General features: G+C 39.4%; 2 protein-coding genes across 4 annotated transcripts in view; one reads left to right on the top strand and one right to left on the bottom strand.

Annotated features, from left to right (window-relative positions):
- Positions 1–13,866, top strand: part of LOC117398134 (apoptotic chromatin condensation inducer in the nucleus) — a 170,857-nt gene extending 156,991 nt beyond the window's left edge. For all 3 annotated transcript variants that reach the window (XM_059016843.1, XM_034912979.2, XM_059016844.1), the window contains 3 exons: positions 487–865; positions 6,487–6,587; positions 12,028–13,866. In XM_059016843.1, the coding sequence (XP_058872826.1) occupies positions 487–865; positions 6,487–6,587; positions 12,028–12,306 (759 nt within the window). In that variant the 3' untranslated portion in view covers positions 12,307–13,866. The remainder of the gene's footprint in view (positions 1–486; positions 866–6,486; positions 6,588–12,027) is intronic.
- A 3,766-nt stretch (positions 13,867–17,632) lies between these two features.
- Positions 17,633–21,936, bottom strand: part of LOC117398011 (LIM domain-containing protein ajuba-like) — a 29,943-nt gene continuing 25,639 nt past the window's right edge. Inside the window, exon 8 of the mRNA XM_033997000.3 lies at positions 17,633–21,722. Coding sequence (XP_033852891.2) covers positions 21,588–21,722 — 135 coding nt within the window. The 3' untranslated portion in view covers positions 17,633–21,587. The remainder of the gene's footprint in view (positions 21,723–21,936) is intronic.

Here is a 21,936-nt window from a genome sequence, read left to right as displayed (position 1 = left end):
CAGTCTAGGTTTGTCATCCATAATTGTTACACACGCAATACAGCCAAATTATGAAATACTAATAAACTAAAATTCAGTGACAAATGTTTTGTTTCGAAACATTTGTCTTTGAATTCTCTGTTCATTTTAGTATGTCTCTATATTGGATATTCCTGGTTTAGATGATGGAAAGCAGGTTTAAGCTGTAGTGCTAAGATGCCCAACACAGAATGTTACTAATGTAGTGGAGATGGTCGTACATATGTCCTCTCTTCTGATTTCTACATACGTTTTAATAAGGCTTTTTTTTATTTATTTCAAGCCGCTTTAAAATATACGGCATGTTCACAAAGAGCAGCAGACATCCGACAACGTGATTGATTGATTGTGCCCGTTGATTGAAGGCTGTACCATGTGGTAATTGACCGCGACTGAAGTTATGCGTCCTGAGCCGAAGGCGAGGTCCCTTGTGTAATTTATATTTATTAAACTCTCCCTTTTTTACAGCTCAACTTCCACAAAGGCCTGCTAGCAGACCTCCGGCCAGCAGAGGGCCCCAGACAGTCGGACATCTCTCTCCATCGCTCCTCCCACACTGTTCCCCCCTCCTCCGGGCCCCCACAGACTCATCCCTCAGACAGGGCCGTGAGGGACCAGTGGGCAGAGAGGGAGCGGGAGATGGAGAGGCGGGAAAGGACCAGGGCCGAGAGAGAGTGGGACAGGGACAAGGTGCGGGATTACAACAGCAAGCACCATGGAGGCTCTAGGGGGCCACACGCAGGACCCGAGGGGCCAGGGGGAGTCGGCCGCAGGTCCAGGTCTCGATCCAGGGACAGGAGGCGCAAGGAAAGAGCCAAGTCCAAAGAGAAGGCGACAGACAGGAAAGGTAGAGAGAGAAGTCATCCATACTGACAAACTCAATAGTGCCACATCAAGAAATACTGCAAGGCCTAATAAATTCAATGACAGTTTCGACTAGAAGTTCAAATAGTCATTTCAATGTCTTCAGTTAAAATAAACTTTTATAAATTAATAAACAAACATTTAGAATAGAAGCTTTTCTCAATGTCATTGAATTGAAGACATTTGAGAAAGACTTAGTCAATGTTTAACATTGAATTTTTTATTCTAAGCGATAGCCCTTTGCCAATTGTGATTAAAGTTCCCTATCAAGTACGAAATCTAACCATTACCGTATGGGTGTTTACCTCCGAAAGACCCCAAAACCTTAGTAGATATAACAAAGCTGTGCTTGTGCTCTCCTTCTTACATGCTGCTTAGCTTTTTTTGCATAAACACGAGCACAGCTGGTTGGCTCAGCAGCTCTGCGTTGATTGAGATACGTGCTTTGGCTGAGATTGCTTGCGGTCTTTGCAACAGTATCTCGTTGCTGTCTTGGTGACTGCTTGCAGCATCATTATGAAGGCTGTTAGGGCTCCAACAGCTGGCTTCCCTCAGTCTTGTATGCGTTTGGACTGTGGGTTTGCCAGAAGCTATATAGGTGGGCATCCCTATATACTGCTTCTTGCAGTACCTGTACCGAAGAGGGAATGAGGTTACAGCACCGGTACCTTACTGAGTGTACCATACCGGTGCTTGGGCACCGTACCAGTACTGAGCCAACCCAGCACCATCCCGGTACTGCCTGGTTCCACCCCTGTTCCATACCGTTCTGCTGCTTGAGCAGACTGATGCAGCAGTTATACAGTACTTACACAGTACTTTAAAGCACACTGTGTTGCTGCTTGCATTATGTCTGGGTTTATTCCTGTCACATATGCAAGTCCAGTCTCCCAGTTGAGGGTAATCAATCAAATCTTTATTTAATATAGCACTGTTTGCAACAATCTGCCACAGAGCGCCTCACATGGGCAAAACAAGAAAATATACAGAGCAGTAAGCATTAGAAGCAGTCCAACAAATTCAGTAAATACAATAAAATACATAAGTATGATAAAAAATACAGTAAAAACGCAATAGTAGTCATGTGTAGGAACAATTCAATAATTGATATTTAATGGTTGTCTTATTAATAATATTTAATTGTGTTACCTAGATCGAGGATTTACTATGAACACACATACAGTTACTTCATCAAGTTTCACTAAAAGTTAATTCACACACAAAGTGTGCAAACTAAATAATTAACAGTTCAATTATATGTGAATGTGTTACAATTATTTAATTTAGTTCCATGAAAGGAAAATGCAACTGGAATTATAGTCAGCGGTTCCTTGAAGCTTAGACTTTTGGTCCGCTAGTTTGGAAACTCAATCTGTTGAAGTGTCCAGTACAAAAGCTCTCCTTTCAGCAATAATGTCTTCATTCCCACGTTGGATCAAGCTCGGCAACAAAGCTTTCAGTTCTCGATAGAATGAACAAACAGCTGCAACAAAGTGTTCAGTCCTCGGTATAGGATCCACAACAGCGCCCGCCCACTCTGTCCTCTTCGCTGAATCTTAGCTACGCAGGTAGCAGGGCACAGTTTCTTTTGGATACTGTGGTTTTAGGTATACAGTAGACCTAGACTGGTTTGTCTGATAAGTCTTAAGTTTTACAGCAGTCCTCCAGCCGGGCCTCGGTCTCGTTGCTTGTGGTCGTTGACTCGCTTGCAGCTTGCTTCCTCGTCTTGGATCCGTTTCAGGCAGAGTGTCATCTTGGGTTTATAGTCTTTTCCCTCTGCTGAGCTACTTTAATGAGGTCATTTGTGTATCTTGCCTCTTTAAACTCCCAGTCTGTTGATATTTTAATGTCCTTTTCCACTGGGACATCACTAGTTTGTCTTCCTTGCGTCAAAATTGTTGCACATGTAAATTATCTGTACATAATTCAACTGTCCTTTCAGCCTAATCCAGTTCAGATGCCACCTAGTCCCGGTCACCTCGTTCAGTAGGTCACATAGTTCAGTATGTCTGCAAGAAACAGGCCCTCTTTTCAAGACACTGCAGTTTGCCCTGTTTCTCAAGACACACAGTTTCATTAACATGTTCATGTATTATCATATTCAGGGAATATGTCCCACACATGTATATGATAGACTCTAAAAATGTCTTCAGCCTAGTTTTAAAAGCTGCCATAGTGCAAGAGAGAAAGAGTCACCATTCTAGGACACAGTGTTTGCCGAGCTAGTGTTTGCCGAGCTGCTGCTGCCCCCCCTGTTCCCTTGGAACAATACAGGGCTTTAAGTACAGACTGGCACCATGAGGATATGCTGCCCATCGCCACCTCTGATGAGGTTGGCGGCCCAGAGTTCCCCTCTGAGGAGGTAGACTCTGTCAGCCCCTTACCAGTTAATGTATCACTGTCGGCAGAGCTGTTAATTGAGAGAAGAATCAAGGGAAGTAATGTTAAAACTTTACAATGCATTAGTAAGACATAGTAAGACTTGGATCGCATTATTGAGGAGTTTGGTGATAAAACGAGTGATCAGGAGATGATTTATCGGTATGCACGACTATGTAAAGGTATGTGAATTACAGCGAACGAGGGGTGGGGCTGGGGCTGGCACATAAGAAAGTTTACAAACGAGAGGAGGCCATTCAGCCCATCTTGCTCGTTTGGTTGTTAGTAGCTTATTGATCCCAGAATCTCATCAAGCAGCTTCTTGAAGGATCCCAGGGTGTCGACTTCAACAACATTACTGGGGAGTTGGTTCCAGACCCTCACAATTCTCTGTGTAAAATAGTGCCTCCTTTCTTCTGTTCTGAATGCCACTTTATCTAATCTCCATTTGTGACCCTTGGTCCTTGTTTCTTTTTTCAGGTCAAAAAAGTCCCCTGGGTCGACATTGTCTATACCTTTTAGGATTTTGAATGTTTGAACCAAATCGGCGCGTAGTCGTCTTTGTTCAAGACTGAATAGATTCAATTCTTTTAGCCTGCATACGACATGCCTTTTAAACCCGGGATAATTCTGGTTGCTCTTCTTTGCACTCTTTCTAGAGCAGCAATATCATTTTTGTAACGAGGTGACCAGAACTGAACACAGTAGTCTAGGTCAGGTCTTACTAATGCATTGTAAAGTTTTAACATTACTTCCCTTGATTTAAATTCAACACTTCTCACAATATATCCGAGCATCTTGTTGGCCTTCTTTATAGCTTCCCCACATTGTCTAGATGAAGACATTAATGAGTCAACATAAACTCCTAGGTCTTTTTCATAGTTCCCTTCTTCAATTTCAGTATCTCCCACATGATATTTATAATGCACATTTTTATTGCCTGCATGCAGTACCTTACACTTTTCTCTATTAAATGTAATTTGCCATGTGTCTGCCCAGTTCTGAATGCTGTCTAGATCATTTTGAATGACCTTTGCTGCTGCAACAGTGTTTGCCACTCCTCCTATTTTTGTGTCGTCTGCAAATTTAACAAGTTTGCTTACTATACCAGAATCTAAATCATTAATGTAGATTAGGAATAGCAGAGGACCTAATACTGATCCCTGTGGTACAGCACTGGTTACCTCGCTCCATTTTGAGGTTTCTTCTCTAATCAGTACTTTCTGTTTTCTACATGTTAACCACTCCCTAATCCATGTGCATGCATTTCCTTGAATCCCTACTGCGTTCAGTTTGAGAATTAATCTTTTATGCGGGACTTTGTCAAAAGCTTTCTGGAAATCTAAATAAACTATGTTGTATGCTTTGCAATTATCCATTGTGGATGTTGCATCCTCAAAAAAATCAAGCAGGTTAGTTACACGATCTCCCTTTCCTAAAACCATGCTGACTGTCTCCCAGGATATTGTTACCATATAGGTAATTTTCCATTTTGGCTCTTATTATAGTTTCCATAAGTTTCCATATAATATAATAGAAGTCAGGCTTATTGGTCTGTAGTTACCTGGTTCAGTCAAGAGTCAAGAGACTGTTGCATGATCTTGATTAGCGGTTTGCAAATAACTTCTTTCATTTCTTTGAGTACTGTTGGGAGGATCTCATCGGGCCCTGGGGATTTGTTTGTTTTAAGAGCTCCTAGTCCCTTTAACACTTCTACCTCTGTTATGCTAAAGTTATTTAAAATTGGATAGGAACAGGTCAACATGTGGGGCATGTTGTCCGTGTCCTCCTTTGTAAAAACCTGTGAAAAGTAATCATTTAATATATTTGCTATTTTTTTTTCTTTGTCTATGATTTTGCCGTTTGTGTCTCTTAGACATTTAACCTCCTCTTGAATGTTCTCTTGCTGTTATAATATTGGAAAATCATTTTGGAATTGGTTTTAGCCCCTTTAGCAATATTGATTTCTATCTCTCTCTTGGCTTTTTTAACTTCCTTTTTGACTTGTGTTTGCAGTTCTCTTTCTGTGTACTTTGTTTTTGGTCCCTTTTTAAATGCTCTGTAAAGTGCCTTTTTTCGCTGAATTTTTAATTTTTAATTGATCTATTAAACCATTTTGGCCATTTTGTTTTAGATTTAGATTTGTCTACCTTTGGGATGTAATTGTTTTGCGCCTCTAGTACTACATTTTTAAAAAACAGCCATCCTTTTTCTGTGGATGTTTTCTCTATTTTACTTCAATCTACTTCTGTTAGTCTCTGTTTCATACCTTCAGAGTTTGCTTTTCTAAAATTGTAAACCTTAGCTTTAGTCATTACTTTGGGAGTTTTAAAAAACACTTCAAATGAGACCATGTTGTGGTCTGAGTTTGCCAATGGCTCTCTGACCTCTCTTTTATTTATTGTGTTCATTATTTGAAAAGACTAAATCAAGGCATGCCTCCCCTCTAGTCGGTGCCTTGACAGATTGCGTTAGGAAGCAGTCATTTGTCATTTCCACCATTTCAATTTCGTCCGTCGTGCCCCCCATCGGGTTCTTCCATTTTATACGGGGGAAGCTGAAATCCCCCATTAGTATGGCTTCTCCTTTTCTACACGCATTTCGAATGTCATTGTATAACAGATTATTTTGCTGAGTGCCTGAATTTGGCGGTCTATAGCATGCTCCTATTATTATGCCCTTTGAATTTTTGTCCATTATTCTGACCCATATTGAATCGCCATTGTTTTCTTTGTCCAGATTTAACACCTGGGCTTCAAGACTTTCTTTTGTATAGCGTTACCTCTCCGCCTCTTCTGACCTGCCTGTCTTTCCTATATAGTGTGTACCCACTAATATTATATTCGTCTCCATCACTCTCAGACAACCAAGTTTCTGTAACACCTATCACATCGTAGTTACTTGTTAGTGCAGTAGCTTCAAGTTCTAACATTTTGTTTCTGAGACTTCTGCGACATTTAATGTCTTACCTGAGTTGTTGCCCTTGTTTTGATGTGGTCTCCGTTTTGTTTTTTTGTTTTCTCCCCCCTTCCTTTCTAGTTTAAATGCTTCTGGACCTCCTCAAGGATCCTTTCTCCAAGTAGATTGGTTCCCTTTGTTTAAGTGCAGTCCGTCCCACCTATATAGATAGTCCTTGTTGTAGAATGTTACATTTCTATTGGTTACATTTCTATTTCAGGGAACCAGGGTTATGATAATAACCTAACTTTTTTTTCTTTATTTTAGAAAAAGCCCCGGAGGAGCCTCCAGCTAAACTCCTGGACGACCTCTTCTGCAAAACCAAAGCGGCGCCCTGCATCTACTGGCTCCCTCTAACAGACAAGCAGGTACAAGCAAAACCAGTGTGAAACCAGCCTGAAATCTCATCACGCTCCTGTATCAAACTGCAGGCTGCAGCCGGACACATTGCACAAGTCAAAGATTATCTGTTTGTTTTTTGTATGGATTAATCCTATATATTTTCAGCCGACATATCTTTCTGCTGTTAGATAAGTACTAACTAAAATCAACAGTTTTATTCTAACTATTGTAAATGGTTCCCTCTCTTCTGGTATTGTTCCAAATATTTTAAGTTAGCTGTGGTGAATCCATTACTTAAAAAATCAACTTAGACCCCAAAGTGCTAACTAACTATAAGCCAATTTCCCATTTGCCCATTTTATGTAAGGTCCTAGAACGGTAGTATCAAACCAATTAAAATAGTTTCTTGCCTTAACACTAGAACCGCCAGGTTTATGCTACTACCTAGAACCGCCAGCAGTAGTCATTTTGACGGGTACATTTTAAACAGCTTAGATATGAAAATGAAACACAAACTATCAGATACAAATATCTAATATTTGCATAGCAGAAACTTTGTATTTAAATGAAAAATAAACATTAAAAGGCTTTATTTTCGAAATTAGCGCATATAATGCATGACGTAAAAAAATGAAAACTATAGAAGATATTGTGTAAACAGGTGTAAACTGCTATATGTACATACAAAATTGTAAAAACAAAGTAATAACAAAAATAACATGGCTTTTTTTCATATTAACCTATTGCATAGCACGACTTCAAAAAATGAAAAACTGTAATAAAATAAACATTTCAAAAGAAAATACTGTGTAACCAGCTGTAAACTGGTTATATGTAGGCTTACATACACAATTGTAAAATAGAGAATTATAAAAAATAAATAAAAATAACAAAAAAAAAATGTTCCCATTGTGTAACGGGAATGCACATTCAGGGAAACGTACTTCGAAGTAGCCCCCATATTAGCACAATCCACACAGATGTAACACTTATCAGCTTGTGTGCATCTACCACATACTGCTCTTTCACACTGGGCACAGATATCAGAAGTTTTATTTTTATTGATTCGTTTTATTTTTATTATATGATTCGCTGTCTGTCACAACTTGTCACAGCACTGTGTGCAATTACGTCATCGGACTAATTCATCTGAAATTATAATGGGCGCCTTCAGCAAAGGGTTATCGACCGGTATTGTGTTAACAAGGTCATACTGAAGTAAGCTTCTAGGACCACGATCGTGATAAAAAAGCATTTTGGGCCATCCTACTTTGCAGTACAGGCTGAACTGATGTTCACTTCCTGATAGTGTGACGTCACTGAGGGGCATTTAGTTTCTAAAGGGCAGAGACAGTTTACAGCAGCCCGGCAGACAAAAGCAGGTCACAGGAACTTGTTTAGAGCTAGTAAAAAAAAAAAAAAAAAAACTAAAAAAAGAAAAGCTGTAAATCTAATGTATTTGACTTATTATATTAAAACATTTATTCTGTCTTCTGTTTTTAATATATGTTTTTACAACATTTATAAATATCAAGAAATGAGTGGATATAAGCATATACTGTTTCATGAACTAAATGTATCAGGTATGTTTTTTTTTTTCCTTATTACTAACAGTGGAATGAATAACTATTTTTATTTATATTTATTTTCAGAAAATAAGTAGTGTCCATTATTGCTTATAAAGATATATTATTCACTGCAATCACTCAGGTGAAACAATGTCTTGTAATCTGCCCAAACATCAATATTTGTCAACAAAACTTTCAGGAAGTATGTGGTCCCTCAGGTCATAGAATAACACGTTTTTATACATGCATAAAAACGTGTTGTTATACATGCATAAGCAGAATACATAATACTTTTTTGGAAAAAAAAGCAAAAAGTTTGTGTGGTTTCTGAAGTACTTTATAATGTTCCCCAGAGCGTTCTGAAAAAAGGACACCATTTCTAAGATTCTACTGTAAAAAAAAAAAAAAAAAAAAAGATTTTTTGTGAATTTATAGGAAGTCAGCTACAGCCAAAAAACACCTGGTCCTGGGGGAGCATCCCACTAAAAATGCTTGGTCCTGAAAGGGTTAACCATTTTCGGTCCTATGTCGGACCTGATCCAACATTGCAATTTTCCCTTTCCGGTCCAATGTCAGACCCTGTCCGACATCATCAAAAATACATAAAAAAACAGGTCTCTAGTAGAAAAAGCCGAGAAAACCATTCAATGGCCGAGTGAGACCGATAGAAGCCGAGAGAAGCAGAAAAAAAGGGGGGGGGGGGGGGGGGGGGGGGGGGGCGGGGCCTATCTCATGACTACAGACACCACATAGATAACACGGACATAAACAAACAAGATAGCTGCTTCTGCATCCAGCGCTCAAAGAATATCGCAGACATTTGCATAGCCTTTTTTATATGTTATAGTAATAAAATAATGACTTGGATCGCATTATTGAGCAGGTGATAAAACGAGTGATCAGGAGATGATTTATCGGTATGCACGACCATGTAGAGGTATGTAAAAAATACCGCGAACAAGGGGTGGGGCGGGGCTGGAGATGCAGTACTGAGTGTCCTGTTGATATGCAGTGCCTTTTAAACCTGTTTTACTGTGAAAAAAAATACTTTTAAACAGCGCGTCTAAAATAAACTGCACGTGTGAAAATAAATTTGACCTGACACGCGCTGAATAAATGGACCGCTAAGGGTTAATAATGTCATAAGTAATCACATGGGCAAAATGCAATGAAACGCTGATGCATGCACATATTTCAAAATAATGACACTAGTGCTTAATGCTGCATTCAAATAGTGTTTGATACCTAAACACCAATCAATGGAATAAAATGGTTAAATAATACTTTTAGTGTATGTTGTGTCTTAACCTTATACCTCTGTTTGCAGAGTTAGTGTTAAGGCTCTAGCGTAGACCTTGGTTCCTTGGTTTTCGATTTGTTAGTTAGCCAATAAACGTTATAGCTGGGCATCTTTTATATCTCTCCTGTGGTAACTAGTTCCCAGACCTCTTTCCCTCCAGTACTTTGTACAACAAACGAGGTTACCCTACCGATTCACTAGCAGTTGCTGGTCTCAGCTCTGCTTCGGTTCTGTTGCTTGCAGTGTTTCATCGCCGCACTGTTCTCTGCTTGCGGTACTATTGTGAAGGCTGTCATGTGTTGACAGCAGGCTTCGTCCACTCTTAAGGCGGTGTTGTGTTAAGCTATACAGGTGGGCATCCCTGCATATTGCTTCTTTGGTAACTGTAGGTCATTGATCTACCACCGTTTTTAGTGAACAAGGTTACTGCAATGGTAGTGGACCATGCTCTGCACTGTACCGTACCAGGGGTACCGTGCGCTATATACCGTACATTGAACATTATACTATATCATTAGCACTATACCATACAGAAGTGTTAAAGGGACTAGGAGCTCTTAAAATAAACAAATCCCCTGGGCCAGATGGGATCCTCCCAATAGTACTCAAAGAAATGAAAAGTTATTTACAAACCGCTAACCAAGATCATGCAACAGTCTCTTGACACGGGTTGTACCAACAGACTGGAAAACTGTAAACATAATACCGATCCACAGAAAGGGAGACAAAACCGAACCAGGTAACTACAGACCAATAAGCCTGACTTCTATTATGTGTAAACTTATGGAAACTATATAATAAGACAATGTGGGGAAGCTATAAAAAAGGCTAACAAGATGCTTGGATATATTGTGAGAAGTGTTGAATTTAAATCAAGGGAAGTAATGTTAAAACTTTACAATGCATTAGTAAGAACTCACCTAGAATATTGTGTTCAGTTCTGGTCACCTCGTTACAAAAAGGATATTGCTGCTCTAGAAAGAGTGCAAAGAAGAGCAACCAGAATTATCCCGGGTTTAAAAGGCATGTCGTATGCAGACAGGCTAAAAGAATTGAATCTATTCAGTCTTGAACAAAGAAGACTACACGGCGATCTGATTCAAACATTCAAAATCCTAAAAGGTATAGACAATGTCAACCCAGGGGACTTCTTTGACCTGAAAAAAGAAACAAGGACCAGGGGTCATAAATGGAGATTAGATAAAGGGGCACTTTCTTACACAGAGAATTGTGAGGGTCTGGAACCAACTCCCCAAACGAGCAAGATGGGCTGAATGGCCTCCTCTCGTTTGTAAACTTTCTTATGTTCTTATACCGTTTGTACCGTACTGTGTATACTGTGCATTGCCCACCATACTGTACTACACTGTGCATACCATGCACCATTTCTGTGCACTGTACCATACTGTCGCACTGTACTGTGTGTACTGTGCTTTGTGCACTATAGACGCGTTCTGTGTGTACCTGTGACAATGTGCCCCGCCCCTGTGTGTATTCTTGTGTTTTATGTTGTATGTTGCGTGTGTTAATGTTGGTGTATTGTACACAGGATATAATGTGGGTAATGAGCACAAGTGTTTAAAATGTATAATTGTATTTAGGCACAGGGATTGCACTTCACGTGCATTTAAAGTATTTAATATGTGAGCACGAGGTTGCACATAATTAATTCACGTGCTGGGATTCAAGTGAATAATGAATTAATAATTGAATCCCGGCACAACAGTATATATAGACGCACGTTTTACTCACTCGGGGTTGTGTGTTCGGTGAGTGGAGAACGGGTGTGGAGAGGAGGTAAAATAAACAATAATAATAATAAGTGTTTAAACTCACCGTGTTTGTTTGTCTGTTCATCCACCGTTTAAGTGTTAGTCAGTTTTGTTTGTCTATTTATTTTGGCATAAAGTGCCGTGTCCTGTTTTTCTGTTTCAACATTTTATTTATTTGTTTATTAAACACACTGAGTGCAGCCATTGCGTCTCGGTTTCATCACTACTGCCTGCGTCCGTGTATTTCTCTCTGGCCTGAAGTCATCTCTGTAGCTAGCCAGTCACAGTACCGTACATTGTACTATAGTAAACAGTGCAGGTGTTAAGCATCCGATACAAGTACCATCATTGATCAAATCAGCTCTGGTTAGTCATTGACCACTGTTGTCGCACAGCCAATTGCATAGTAACATTGCTGCATGCGTTGTTCAACAGTCTCCTTTGGGTACTAGTAATATATGCTATACTGTTATAGCAATTAGTTAAAGGTCGTTTGCTTGGCACACTACTACAGTTACATTACATGCCGCAGTTTCATTCTTGCGACAAATGCAAGACGGGTCTCCCCACGGAGGACAGGCATCTGGGTCTGGCGCACGCTAAAGATTTTCCACCAATAGATGCCGCTATCGTATATAAGTTTTGAGTGTCATCAGTCTTTTATGCCCTCCGGTGCGGACGTGACTGCGTCACTGCCACTATGTGCAGCTTTGGAATATCTATTCAGTTTAGATGGTATCAAAGGATTAATACCCATGAGATAATGGTTACATTTATTTCAGGGAACCAGGGTTATGATAACCGAACGTTTTCTTTCTTTCCCCAGGTGGTGCTGAAAGAGGGGGAGCGTGCAGAGAGGATGAAAGAGCGAATCAAGCGCCGCAAAGAGCAGGAAGAGGAGGAGAAGAGGAGGGACGAGGAGAGGAGGGAGAGGCTGAAGGAGCGAGAGAAAGAGGTGGCAGAGAGGGTGCGAGTGAGGGAGCTGGAAAAGAAGAGAGAACAAAGGAGAGGGGGAGGGGAGCGGGGTGGAGGGAGAGGGGGCAGCAACAAGGGAACACGGAGCCGTAGCCAGAGCACCCCACCGCCCAGAGACCGAAGGCACTGAGAACCAAACGGACTGAAAAAAATACAGCTTGTTTTTTGTTTTATTTAATGACTGTTGAGCTATAGAGCAACATATGACTGTCTTTAAATAGAGGGAGATGAAAACAGGACCCAAAATGATACAACAATGCAGTGAAAACAAGAGTGGATTTTGGTTTGGCTATTTAATTGGAACGGAAATATGACAGGAACAGCAACAGAGCTGTCTTTTAAACTAGGTGATAAGGATTTGTTTAATTAGGCAAGCTTCGTAAATTAGTGGGCAAGAGAGAAACAGAAGGTGAAATAAAACAAAACAAAACATACATGTTTTTGAATAATCTGCTTAGCCATCAAACAAAACCGTGACTTTTAAAGTGAGAGAAGCAAACTATGAAAATAGCATAACAATGACTAAATGAAAAGGTGACAGTTTCTAAAATGATTTAAAAATACTGTTGAGCTCCCAAACCAGACATGGCCTAAACGTAACAAAACAATGACAACAAAACAAACTATTTCAATTCAAACTATAATTATATTCTGGTGTCTGTCTTTCTTTAATTGAATAAGAGGAAGAAACACCAGAATGGCAAGAAACTGGTCTTAAAACACAATACGACGAACAATACGAACAGCAGCAAAACAAAGCGATCTTCACTAAATAAAACAAGATTAACGTCACCCTATGCAATCCAAAATACAACATTCTCTCTCATCCCTGTCCTTCAGAAAGAAATAGTTCAGATCTCTCTCCAAATCTCTTGCTCCATGTGTATTTTTTAAGGGAGTTTTCAGAAAAGATGACAAACCTCCAAACTCTCTGCCAGCCCCCTCCTGCTCTTCCTAGCCTGCTGTTGCATTTATTTAAAATGATCTGTAATAGTTGAAGGAATCTTTGCACAGAGCGTGTGTCACTGTATATCTACCTATCGTCATTTTGGAATCTATCTTGCATTGGGTATAACATGATGCTTTTAGTGAAACAAAAAAAGGGCTGGGAGTTTTTCATGTTGAAAATCTTTCAAAATTAAAAACTCATTTTAAATTTGCATAAAAACAAAACTAGAATCCCCCCCCCCCCCCCCCCGTCTCCTATTACAGAAAGAGGAGCACTCCAATTACCAAACGTTTATCCCATCAAATACTAACGCCACAGCTGGTATATAGTGACACACTGTTTTTTAAAGAAATACACATTGTATATATAATCTACTTGACAATTCTGGCTTGTTAAAGTAGAGGATTTGTTTGTTTTTAGTTTGTAACGTCTACAGACTGACAACCCTTGAAGAATCGAATAACTCATTTGTTTTTTGTTTTTTTTAAACCGCATTATCCTTGGTTTTGATTTAAGGCTGTAGAAGTTTAAATGTGTTAAAAAATTAAAGTTTAATAATCCTGAGGTTTTCCTTTTTTTACTAAATGTTTAGCCGATACAATACTGTATTATGAAGATCTCTTTGATTTTAATTTCAGTGTCCTCCTGTACAGTATGATCGTGATATACTTTAATACTGTGTTTTGAACATGAATTAATGAATGTAAAGTTTGAAATAAATACGAAAGTTAAAATACCAAAGCAGACTTGTACCTTCTTAAAAATATATAAAATAAATAAATGTTTAACACTTTCTTCTTATGAAGCAATTAAGAAAGTTTACAAACGAGAGGAGGCCATTCTGCCCATCTTGCTCGTTTGGTTGTTAGTAGCTTATTGATCCCAGAATCTCATTAAGCAGCTTCTTGAAGGATCCCAGGGTGTCAGCTTCAACAACATTACTGGGGAGTTGGTTCCATACCCTCACAATTCTCTGTGTAAAAAAAGTGCCTCCTATTTTCTGTTTTGAATGCCCCTTTATCTAATCTCCTTTTGTGACCCCTGGTCCTTGTTTCTTTTTTCAGGTTGAAAAAGTCCCCTGGGTCGACATTGTCAGTACCTTTTAGAATTTTGAATGCTTGAATCAGATCACCACGTAGTCGTCTTTGTTCAAGACCGAATAGATTCAAATTGCAAGTTCTCTTAATAGAGTAGTCCTAGCTAATGAAAAAAAAAAAAAAAAAATGTAGCTCTTTGCACTTGCATCAGATGCATTTCCAGAGAAGACACATTTTCAGTGTCTAAATTTAAAACAGTATCTGGTAGTGGGTTAAAGAAAGCTCTGTTCCATTTCAAGTACGAAATGTAACCGTTGCCTAATCGGGATATCTCTTCTTGCCCGAATTATCTGAGCACTTGTATCAAAGCTGCTCCTTAAGAGCCTCATCTGTGTCGGGGGTTGTCTCTGCCCCCATTTATCAACAACGGTCGCACAGGGATCAGCGCCATTTCTTTCAGCCTGCCTGAGAGAGGAGTTGAGAACTGACTTCATTCAAAATCCAGGAGATTCATCCTGAAATAATTTTGCTTTAATAAGCGTATAATTCTATCATAGCCTAGGTTCTGATTTGCCTTTTCATGTGTGTGTATGTGTATATATATATATATATATATATATATATATCCCTCAAAGTCCAACTTGCAGTGCCTCAAAATGGCAGGAGGGTGACAATGTGTTCTTAAGACAAAGTACAGCCAGGTCCCCTGACTGCCAGGTTCAACCACAAAATGGAGTGAGGTAACCAGTGGAGTACCACAGTGATCAGTATTAGGTCCTCTGCTATTCCTAATCTACATTAATGATTTAGATTTGCAGACGACACAAAAATAGGAGGAGTGGCAAACACTTGCAGCAGCAAAAGTAATTCAAAATGATCTAGACAGCATTCAGAACTGGGCAGACACATGGCAAATGACATTTAATAGAGAAAAGTGTAAGGTACTGCATGCAGGCAATAAAAATGTGCATTATAAATACCATATGGGAGATACTGAAATTGAAGGAATCTATGAAAAATACATAGTTTAAGTTGACTCAGAAATATCTTCATCTAGACAATGTGGGGAAGCTATAAAAAAGGCCAACAAGATGCTCAGACATATTGTGAAAAGTGTTGAATTTAAATCAAGGGAAGTAATGTTAAAATTTTACAATGCATTAGTAAGACCTCACCTAGAATATTGTGTTCAGTTCTGGTCACCTCAGAGAGTACAAAGAACAGCAACCAGAATTATCCCGGGTTTGAAAGGCATGTTGTATGCAGACGGGCTAAAAGAATTGAATCTATTCAGTCTTGAACAAAGAAGACTACGTGGTGGTCTGATTCAAGCATTCAAAATCCTAAAAGGTATAGACAATGTTGACCCAGGGGAAACAAGAAACAAGGACCAGAGGTCACAAATGGAAATTAGATAAAGGGGCAACAGAAAATAGGAGAGACTTTTTTACACAGAGAATTGAGGGTATGGAACCAACTCCCCAGTAATGTTGTTGAAGCTGACACCCTGGGATCCTTCAAGAAGCTGCTTGATGAGATTCTGGGATCAATAAGTTACTAACAACCAAACGAGCAAAATGGGCCGAATGGCCTCCTCTCGTTTGTAAACTTTCTTATGTTCTCATAACTGCTTCCAAAGTGCAGATAGGGTCGTGGGTACTATAGAGCACATATAGGAAGAAGAATGCCTTGGAGGCCTTCAAGTTGCTAGCAACATCTATTTAGACTTCCAAGCCGGCTTGGGAAGCCTATTGTTATTATAAGGATTTTTTATTATTATTATTATTAGGCTTCCCAGCCAAAATTGTTATTGTTAGGATGCTTCTTCTATCAACTTCAAAGTGCTCCTGTTTGGTTTTTTTTTAAATTTAGTCGTCGCCAATTTTTTTTACCCTGGTTTTCTCCCCAATTTATCTGTATCCTCGGCTCATCGCTCGCATCATCCTGGGGTCAATGGAATTTAAATAGGTAAAATGGCGTTCTTTTGTAAAACAAGCGTTCAGGAAGGGGCCTATCGGCAGCTCTGGTATAGAGAGCTCAGCAATACCTACTCAATGGGCAGGCATATCTCATACATAATGTCATTGGTGGTCGTCTTCGAATTGAAAGTGAACAGCAAATAGGAGGCACTTTTTTTACACAGGTAATTGTGAGGGTCTGGAACCAACTCTCCAGTAATGTTGTTGAAGCTGACACCCTGGGATCTTTCAGGAAGCTGCTTGATGAGATTCTGGGATCAATAAGCTACTAACAACCAAACAAGCAAGAGGGAGAAATAAAGCTACTATTCAAGATAAATAACAATGAAGATGGAGTGTGAAAAAAAAGCAGTTTCACCAGAATCATTGGAATGATTTGATTGTTTCTGGAGAGGGTGGTTAGATTTTATTTTATTTTTTTATTGTGAGAGTTTGGGTAGAGAGATTTGCAAAGGGTTCAAACTGTGTGAAATATATATATTTGACAGCAAGACACCCTACACACAACATATGAACTTAGTGTAAATAACAAAAAATGACCACCCAACCCAGGAAATAAGAATAAAAAAAGACATATTTTTAATGTTGCAAACTTTGTTCTGTAGTCTTCTGAAGTGAACTGTACACAGGATACCACTGGCATCTTAACAATCCTTAACTAGCACTGCTTGACTTCTTACACTTCTATTAATGTGTAACCAGGAGGTCCCGGGTTCAAATCCCACCTCAGCCACTGACTCATGTGTGACCCTGAGCATGTCACTTAACCTCCTTGTGCTCCGTCTTTCGGGTGAGACGTATTTGTAAGTGACTCTGCAGCTGATGCATAGTTCACACACCCGAGTCTCTGTAAGTCGCCTTGGATAAAGGCATCTGCTAAATAAACAAATAATAATAAAGATGGCAGAACAGCACAGCAGGCTGTTGCTGAAATGTATGATTTTTGTTGAAGTCAGAATCACTGTGGAAACCCCACATAACTTCATTTTCCAGGAAAGGCCAAAGTGGAATTCACAAAACTTCAGAACTGTTTAAAGGAATGTTTTTATTTTTAAAATGATGAATTGTATTAAACACAGGTTAAAATAATATGAACAGGCTTCTAAGGTCTCTAACCCAAAAAGTGTTCCATTAACTGATAGCTTGATTGAATGAACCTGAACAGCCCCTAAAGGTTTGTGATCAAGGTTCAGTAGCTGAAACTGCATGCAAGTTTCTCAGCCTTTCTGAAAGCAGGCCTGGAATCGGTGGAAATACTTTTGTGTGTGTTTGTGAGCTTAATTTTTTCTTACTGGTTTTATAATATTTACAGACGTTTCTTTACAGAAAATACTATTTAGAAAGACTAAAAAATTTAAATTCAATGACAAACATTTTGACTGGAAGTCTCTCAAATATTTCTACTAAATCATTCTCACTGAATTTTAGTATTTTTAAATTCAGTTTAATAGTTCTGGATAACCTCTGTATAAATACACACTTAAGAATATGTCAGTTAAGCCACTTTAATATGTAATAGCAAAACAAATGTAACAGGGCTGGAATATACATGACTTGAAAACATTTTTCATCTTGCGATCCAGCGTACAAAGTCTTAAAATAAAAAATAAAATACAAAAAAATTATAATTAAAACGGAATGCAGTCAGTAAAAGTGCAAAATAATTGCTAGTTAAAAGAAACAAAAAAATACAGTAAACAAGTTTCTAAACACAACAGGTCTTGCTTTACAAACAGATGAACAGGATTCCTGTTTGCTTACAGTGTTTGTATTTTACAGCATTGTATTGTTACTTAACTTCTAGTGCAGTAAATGCTAATGAAATGAAGTTCAAACTGCAGTTAAAATGTAATTCTAGTCCAGTGATCTTAAACTACACTAACAAGGACAACATCCCCCCCCCCCCCATACTTTTAAACAGACCACAATATTTGTGTACCTTTGCAGAGAGTGTCACAATACATTGTAAACTTTAAAAAGCAGTACTGTACAGTGAAGAACATTAACATTTAAATACTGGTACCTTTTAAAACTGGTGGAATAACATACCTGTGGAATATTATAACTAAACAGACAGTGCAACAAAAAACTAACAGCAGTAAATCAGTCTTTATTTTTTTGTGCTTCAACATTGACTTGTTTGTTTGTAACTTTAGGGTTTTTAGCCCCCAACCACTGGGGAAGTCATTGCTATTGGAGATACTAAGGAAATGCTTCCCTTGTGTCAAAGTAGGAAATATCTCAAGTAACAAAGGATTATTATGGAATGTTCAGTTTGGGGCTAGCCAAGGTTTTAAAATCCATACTCGCCCCTCTTAGTAGCAAAAATATTCTCCTTTAAGAACAGAAGAAAATCTACAAATGGGAGGATGCCATTCTGCCCCTCAGTGATCGTCTGGTTCCGACAATCTCAAAACTCAAGTTGAGTCTTAAAGGATCCTAATGATTCGGTATCCTTTTCCATCCCCTCACCACTCTGTGTGCAGAAGTGTCTCCTTCCCTCCAAGTCTTCCTCCACTCTGGTTTCTGTGCTTTGTTTCTAGACTTATTTATTTTCATTTATTTGGGGGTGAAGCCAATTTATCCTGCAGCTGCCACAACACTAAGTTTGATGGAGGTGCAGGTCTCTAACTTGGTTTGCTCTCCATCTACACTTATTTACTTCCTGTCCCAGATAATAGCCTCCCACAAGTATGTGGGGGTCAGGAGGGGGTCCTATTATCTGGGACACAGGAAGGAAGTAAAGAAGTAAAGAAGTGTAGATGGAGAGCAAACCAAGTTAGTCCTGCATCAGGTCGGGTACCCTTGGGTGGCCTGCAAAAGCAGGTCGGGTTTGGGTCGGAATGTGAACTTTTTCGCGGTTCGGGTCAAAAAAATTAATTTTCAGGTCAAGCTCGGGTCTGAATTTCAATCACCAAAAACGTGTTTTGTCCTTTCCGCATACTCGTCTGTAACCTTTTCCCAAATAACATACCGGTATTTCCTGTTCTTGGTTTGTATTTGTTTGATACGTCAAGATCCTTTTATCATGTCTGCTTGGTGGTATTAAAAATGCCTGTGGACGAGGTGAAACAAAAGATAGCGCAGGGTTTATATCATGTAGTGGATAATAGGTCGCTCAGAAGTGTGGAATTCTTTTGGAATCATAGTGAATGAAAATAATGACTGGATTCGTTGCTTGTAAAACCTGTCATTTTTTTTGTGTGTGACACCCACAAAACCGCAGGTCTAACCCTTTGCGGTCCATTGTCGGACTGGGTCCAACGTTGCAATTATTCCTCACAGGTCCTTTGTCGCACTGGGTCCGACATCATTATAGCAACGCAATAAACGGGTGTTTAGTCGTTTTTTCTCCGGAAAAAGCCGAGAAAACCATTCAATTGCCGAGTGGGAGCGACAGGAGCCGAGACAAGTCGAAAAAAAAAAAAAGCGTATCTCATGAATAGTCATACATGGTATCAGGTATCAGATAACGGGGCGTTCATAGTAAACAAGCTGGCTGAGTGCGTCAGCGCACTGAGACTATCATGGACATTTGCAGAGCTTTTTTCAGATGTTATAGTAATAAAATAATGACTTGGATCGCATTATTGAGGAGTTTGGTGATAAAACGAGTGATCCGGAGATGATTGATCGGTATGTACAACTATTATTATTATTATTATTTATTTCTTACATAGGTGAACGCTATAGCAAACAAAAGGGTGGGGCGGGGCTGGAGATGCCTAGTGAGTGCTTTGTTGATATGCAGGGCCATTTAAACCCGTTTGACTGTGAAAAAAAATACTTTTAAACAGCGCGTATAAAATTAACTGCGCGTGTGAATTAATTAGACCTGACGTGCCTGACGCGCAGTTAATAAATGGACTGCAAAGGGCTAAAGTGGGTCGGGTCGGGTCGCTGGTAAGAAGACAGTGCTGCAGTTCGGGTCGGAAGCGGGTTGTACCCGTGCAGGACTCTGAACCAGTACTGCACCTCCATCAAACTTAGCATGTGGCAGCTGCAGAAATAACTACAGCAAAACTCTCAAAGCTCGGGTGAATGATGCACTGAAAGAGAAGAAAATGATGTCTTCTTTGACAAGATTTGATTAGCAGTCATAACCAGTAAACTACACAAATCTGCAGACAACAGAAAACTGGGAGGGGCAGCCAACTCCCAACCAGCAACTTTAATAACACAAAGAGATTCAAGCTTGGGCTGACACACCGCAGATTAAATTTAATGTAATAAAGGCAAAGTCTTGCACATAGGGCGCAAAAACATTAGAGGCAAGTACAACATGAATAGTATAAAAATATGAAAAGGACTTGGGGGAGTAGCGTATGAATCTCTTAAGCCAACTAGTGCGAAGAAGCTATAAATAAAAGGCAAATAGAATGTTATATAGCCAAGACAGTTGAATTCAAATCTAGATAAGTTATATTAAAGTAATATAATGCACTGGTACGACCACACCTAGAATACTCTGGAGAGAGTACAGAGTACAGAGTACAGAGGAGAGAAACACGATTAATCCCAGGATTGAAGGGTATGTCATATGAAGACAGACTGAAAGAGCTGGATCTGTATAGCCTAGAAAGAAGGGGAGCCAGGGGCAACTTAATGAGGTATTTAAAATTCTGTAAAAAAAATTAAAAGTGGTTTAACACAGTAACACTGAGAATTATTTTTCACAGGTCACAGAGAACAGAACCAGGGGCGACAGCTGGAAGCTGAAGGGCATATTCAGAGCCGAGGGGAGAAGGAGCTTTTTCACGGAAAGGGTGGTGAACCATTGGAACAGGCTGCTGTTGATCTGATCCTTCAAGAATAGACTGGATGCTGTCATGAACAATACTGTATAACCCTTTCTGTGACCATAATAAGACCTTTAGCTAGCCGCCTGATCCATTTAGCCTCGGATTCCCGGGTTTTCATTTCCCCTACTAACCTGGTTCGGGTTTTTTTGTTTTACCTCTCCTGAGTGTTAACAAACCATACTTGCACTAAGTGAGTGAGAATAGGTGGGCCGAATGGCCTTTTCTCGTTCTAGAAATTCTTATAAAGTAGTGCTGGGGCACACAGTATTTTAACAAGCACTGAAATGTATTTTGAAGCAAAAAGCCCATGTTTGTATTTGTTCACATAACACAATTTATAAACAACAGAATTGAAGAGAGTCAAAGGAAACCAGTGCATGAATGAAGTGTGAAATCAAGAGCACCCGTTCTCTTCTTTCTGTAATAGGTGATTAGAGAGTGATTTCTATACTGTAATTTCAGTAGTACTGAATCATATAAGAATATCTGAACATGAATGTTTGTCCTATACTAGTTATAATACCCTTACATGTTTTGGAAACAGAGCTGTTTTACATTATGTTTGTTTGCCTGTCCCTGTAGTTTCTTTTCCCAGGGGAAGGAATAGCAGGTGCATATGGAAGGTAGGGTGGAACCCCAGAGCCTCAGTGGTTGTAGCTGAGGGAAGGTGTTTGTGGCTGCACGTTGGCTCTCCTCAGGTGACAGCAGTGACACAGCAGGTGTCCCTCCAATGGGAAGCATTGCTGACCTTCTTTATCGCTCAGCTGCATCCCACAGTCCTAGAGGCAGACAGACACAGGAGATGTCAAAATGTGCTCCACAATCATGTTCAGTTTGACACTACAATATAATTTATTCTTGGTGTCTGTGTCAGTTTACTACATTCTGAAAAGAGTTTAGTTTCAATAAAGCTGCAGACAGACAATCCTGTTTAGAATGAATACACTATAGTTCTAAGTGTTAATTGATTATTTGAAGTTACCCATGAAGAAT

The sequence above is a fragment of the Acipenser ruthenus genome, chromosome 54 (assembly GCF_902713425.1).
Source record: "Acipenser ruthenus chromosome 54, fAciRut3.2 maternal haplotype, whole genome shotgun sequence".
NCBI lineage: Eukaryota > Metazoa > Chordata > Actinopteri > Acipenseriformes > Acipenseridae > Acipenser > Acipenser ruthenus.
The sequence above is the reverse complement of the archived record's forward strand: the minus strand, read 5'-3'. Positions and strand labels throughout refer to the sequence as shown.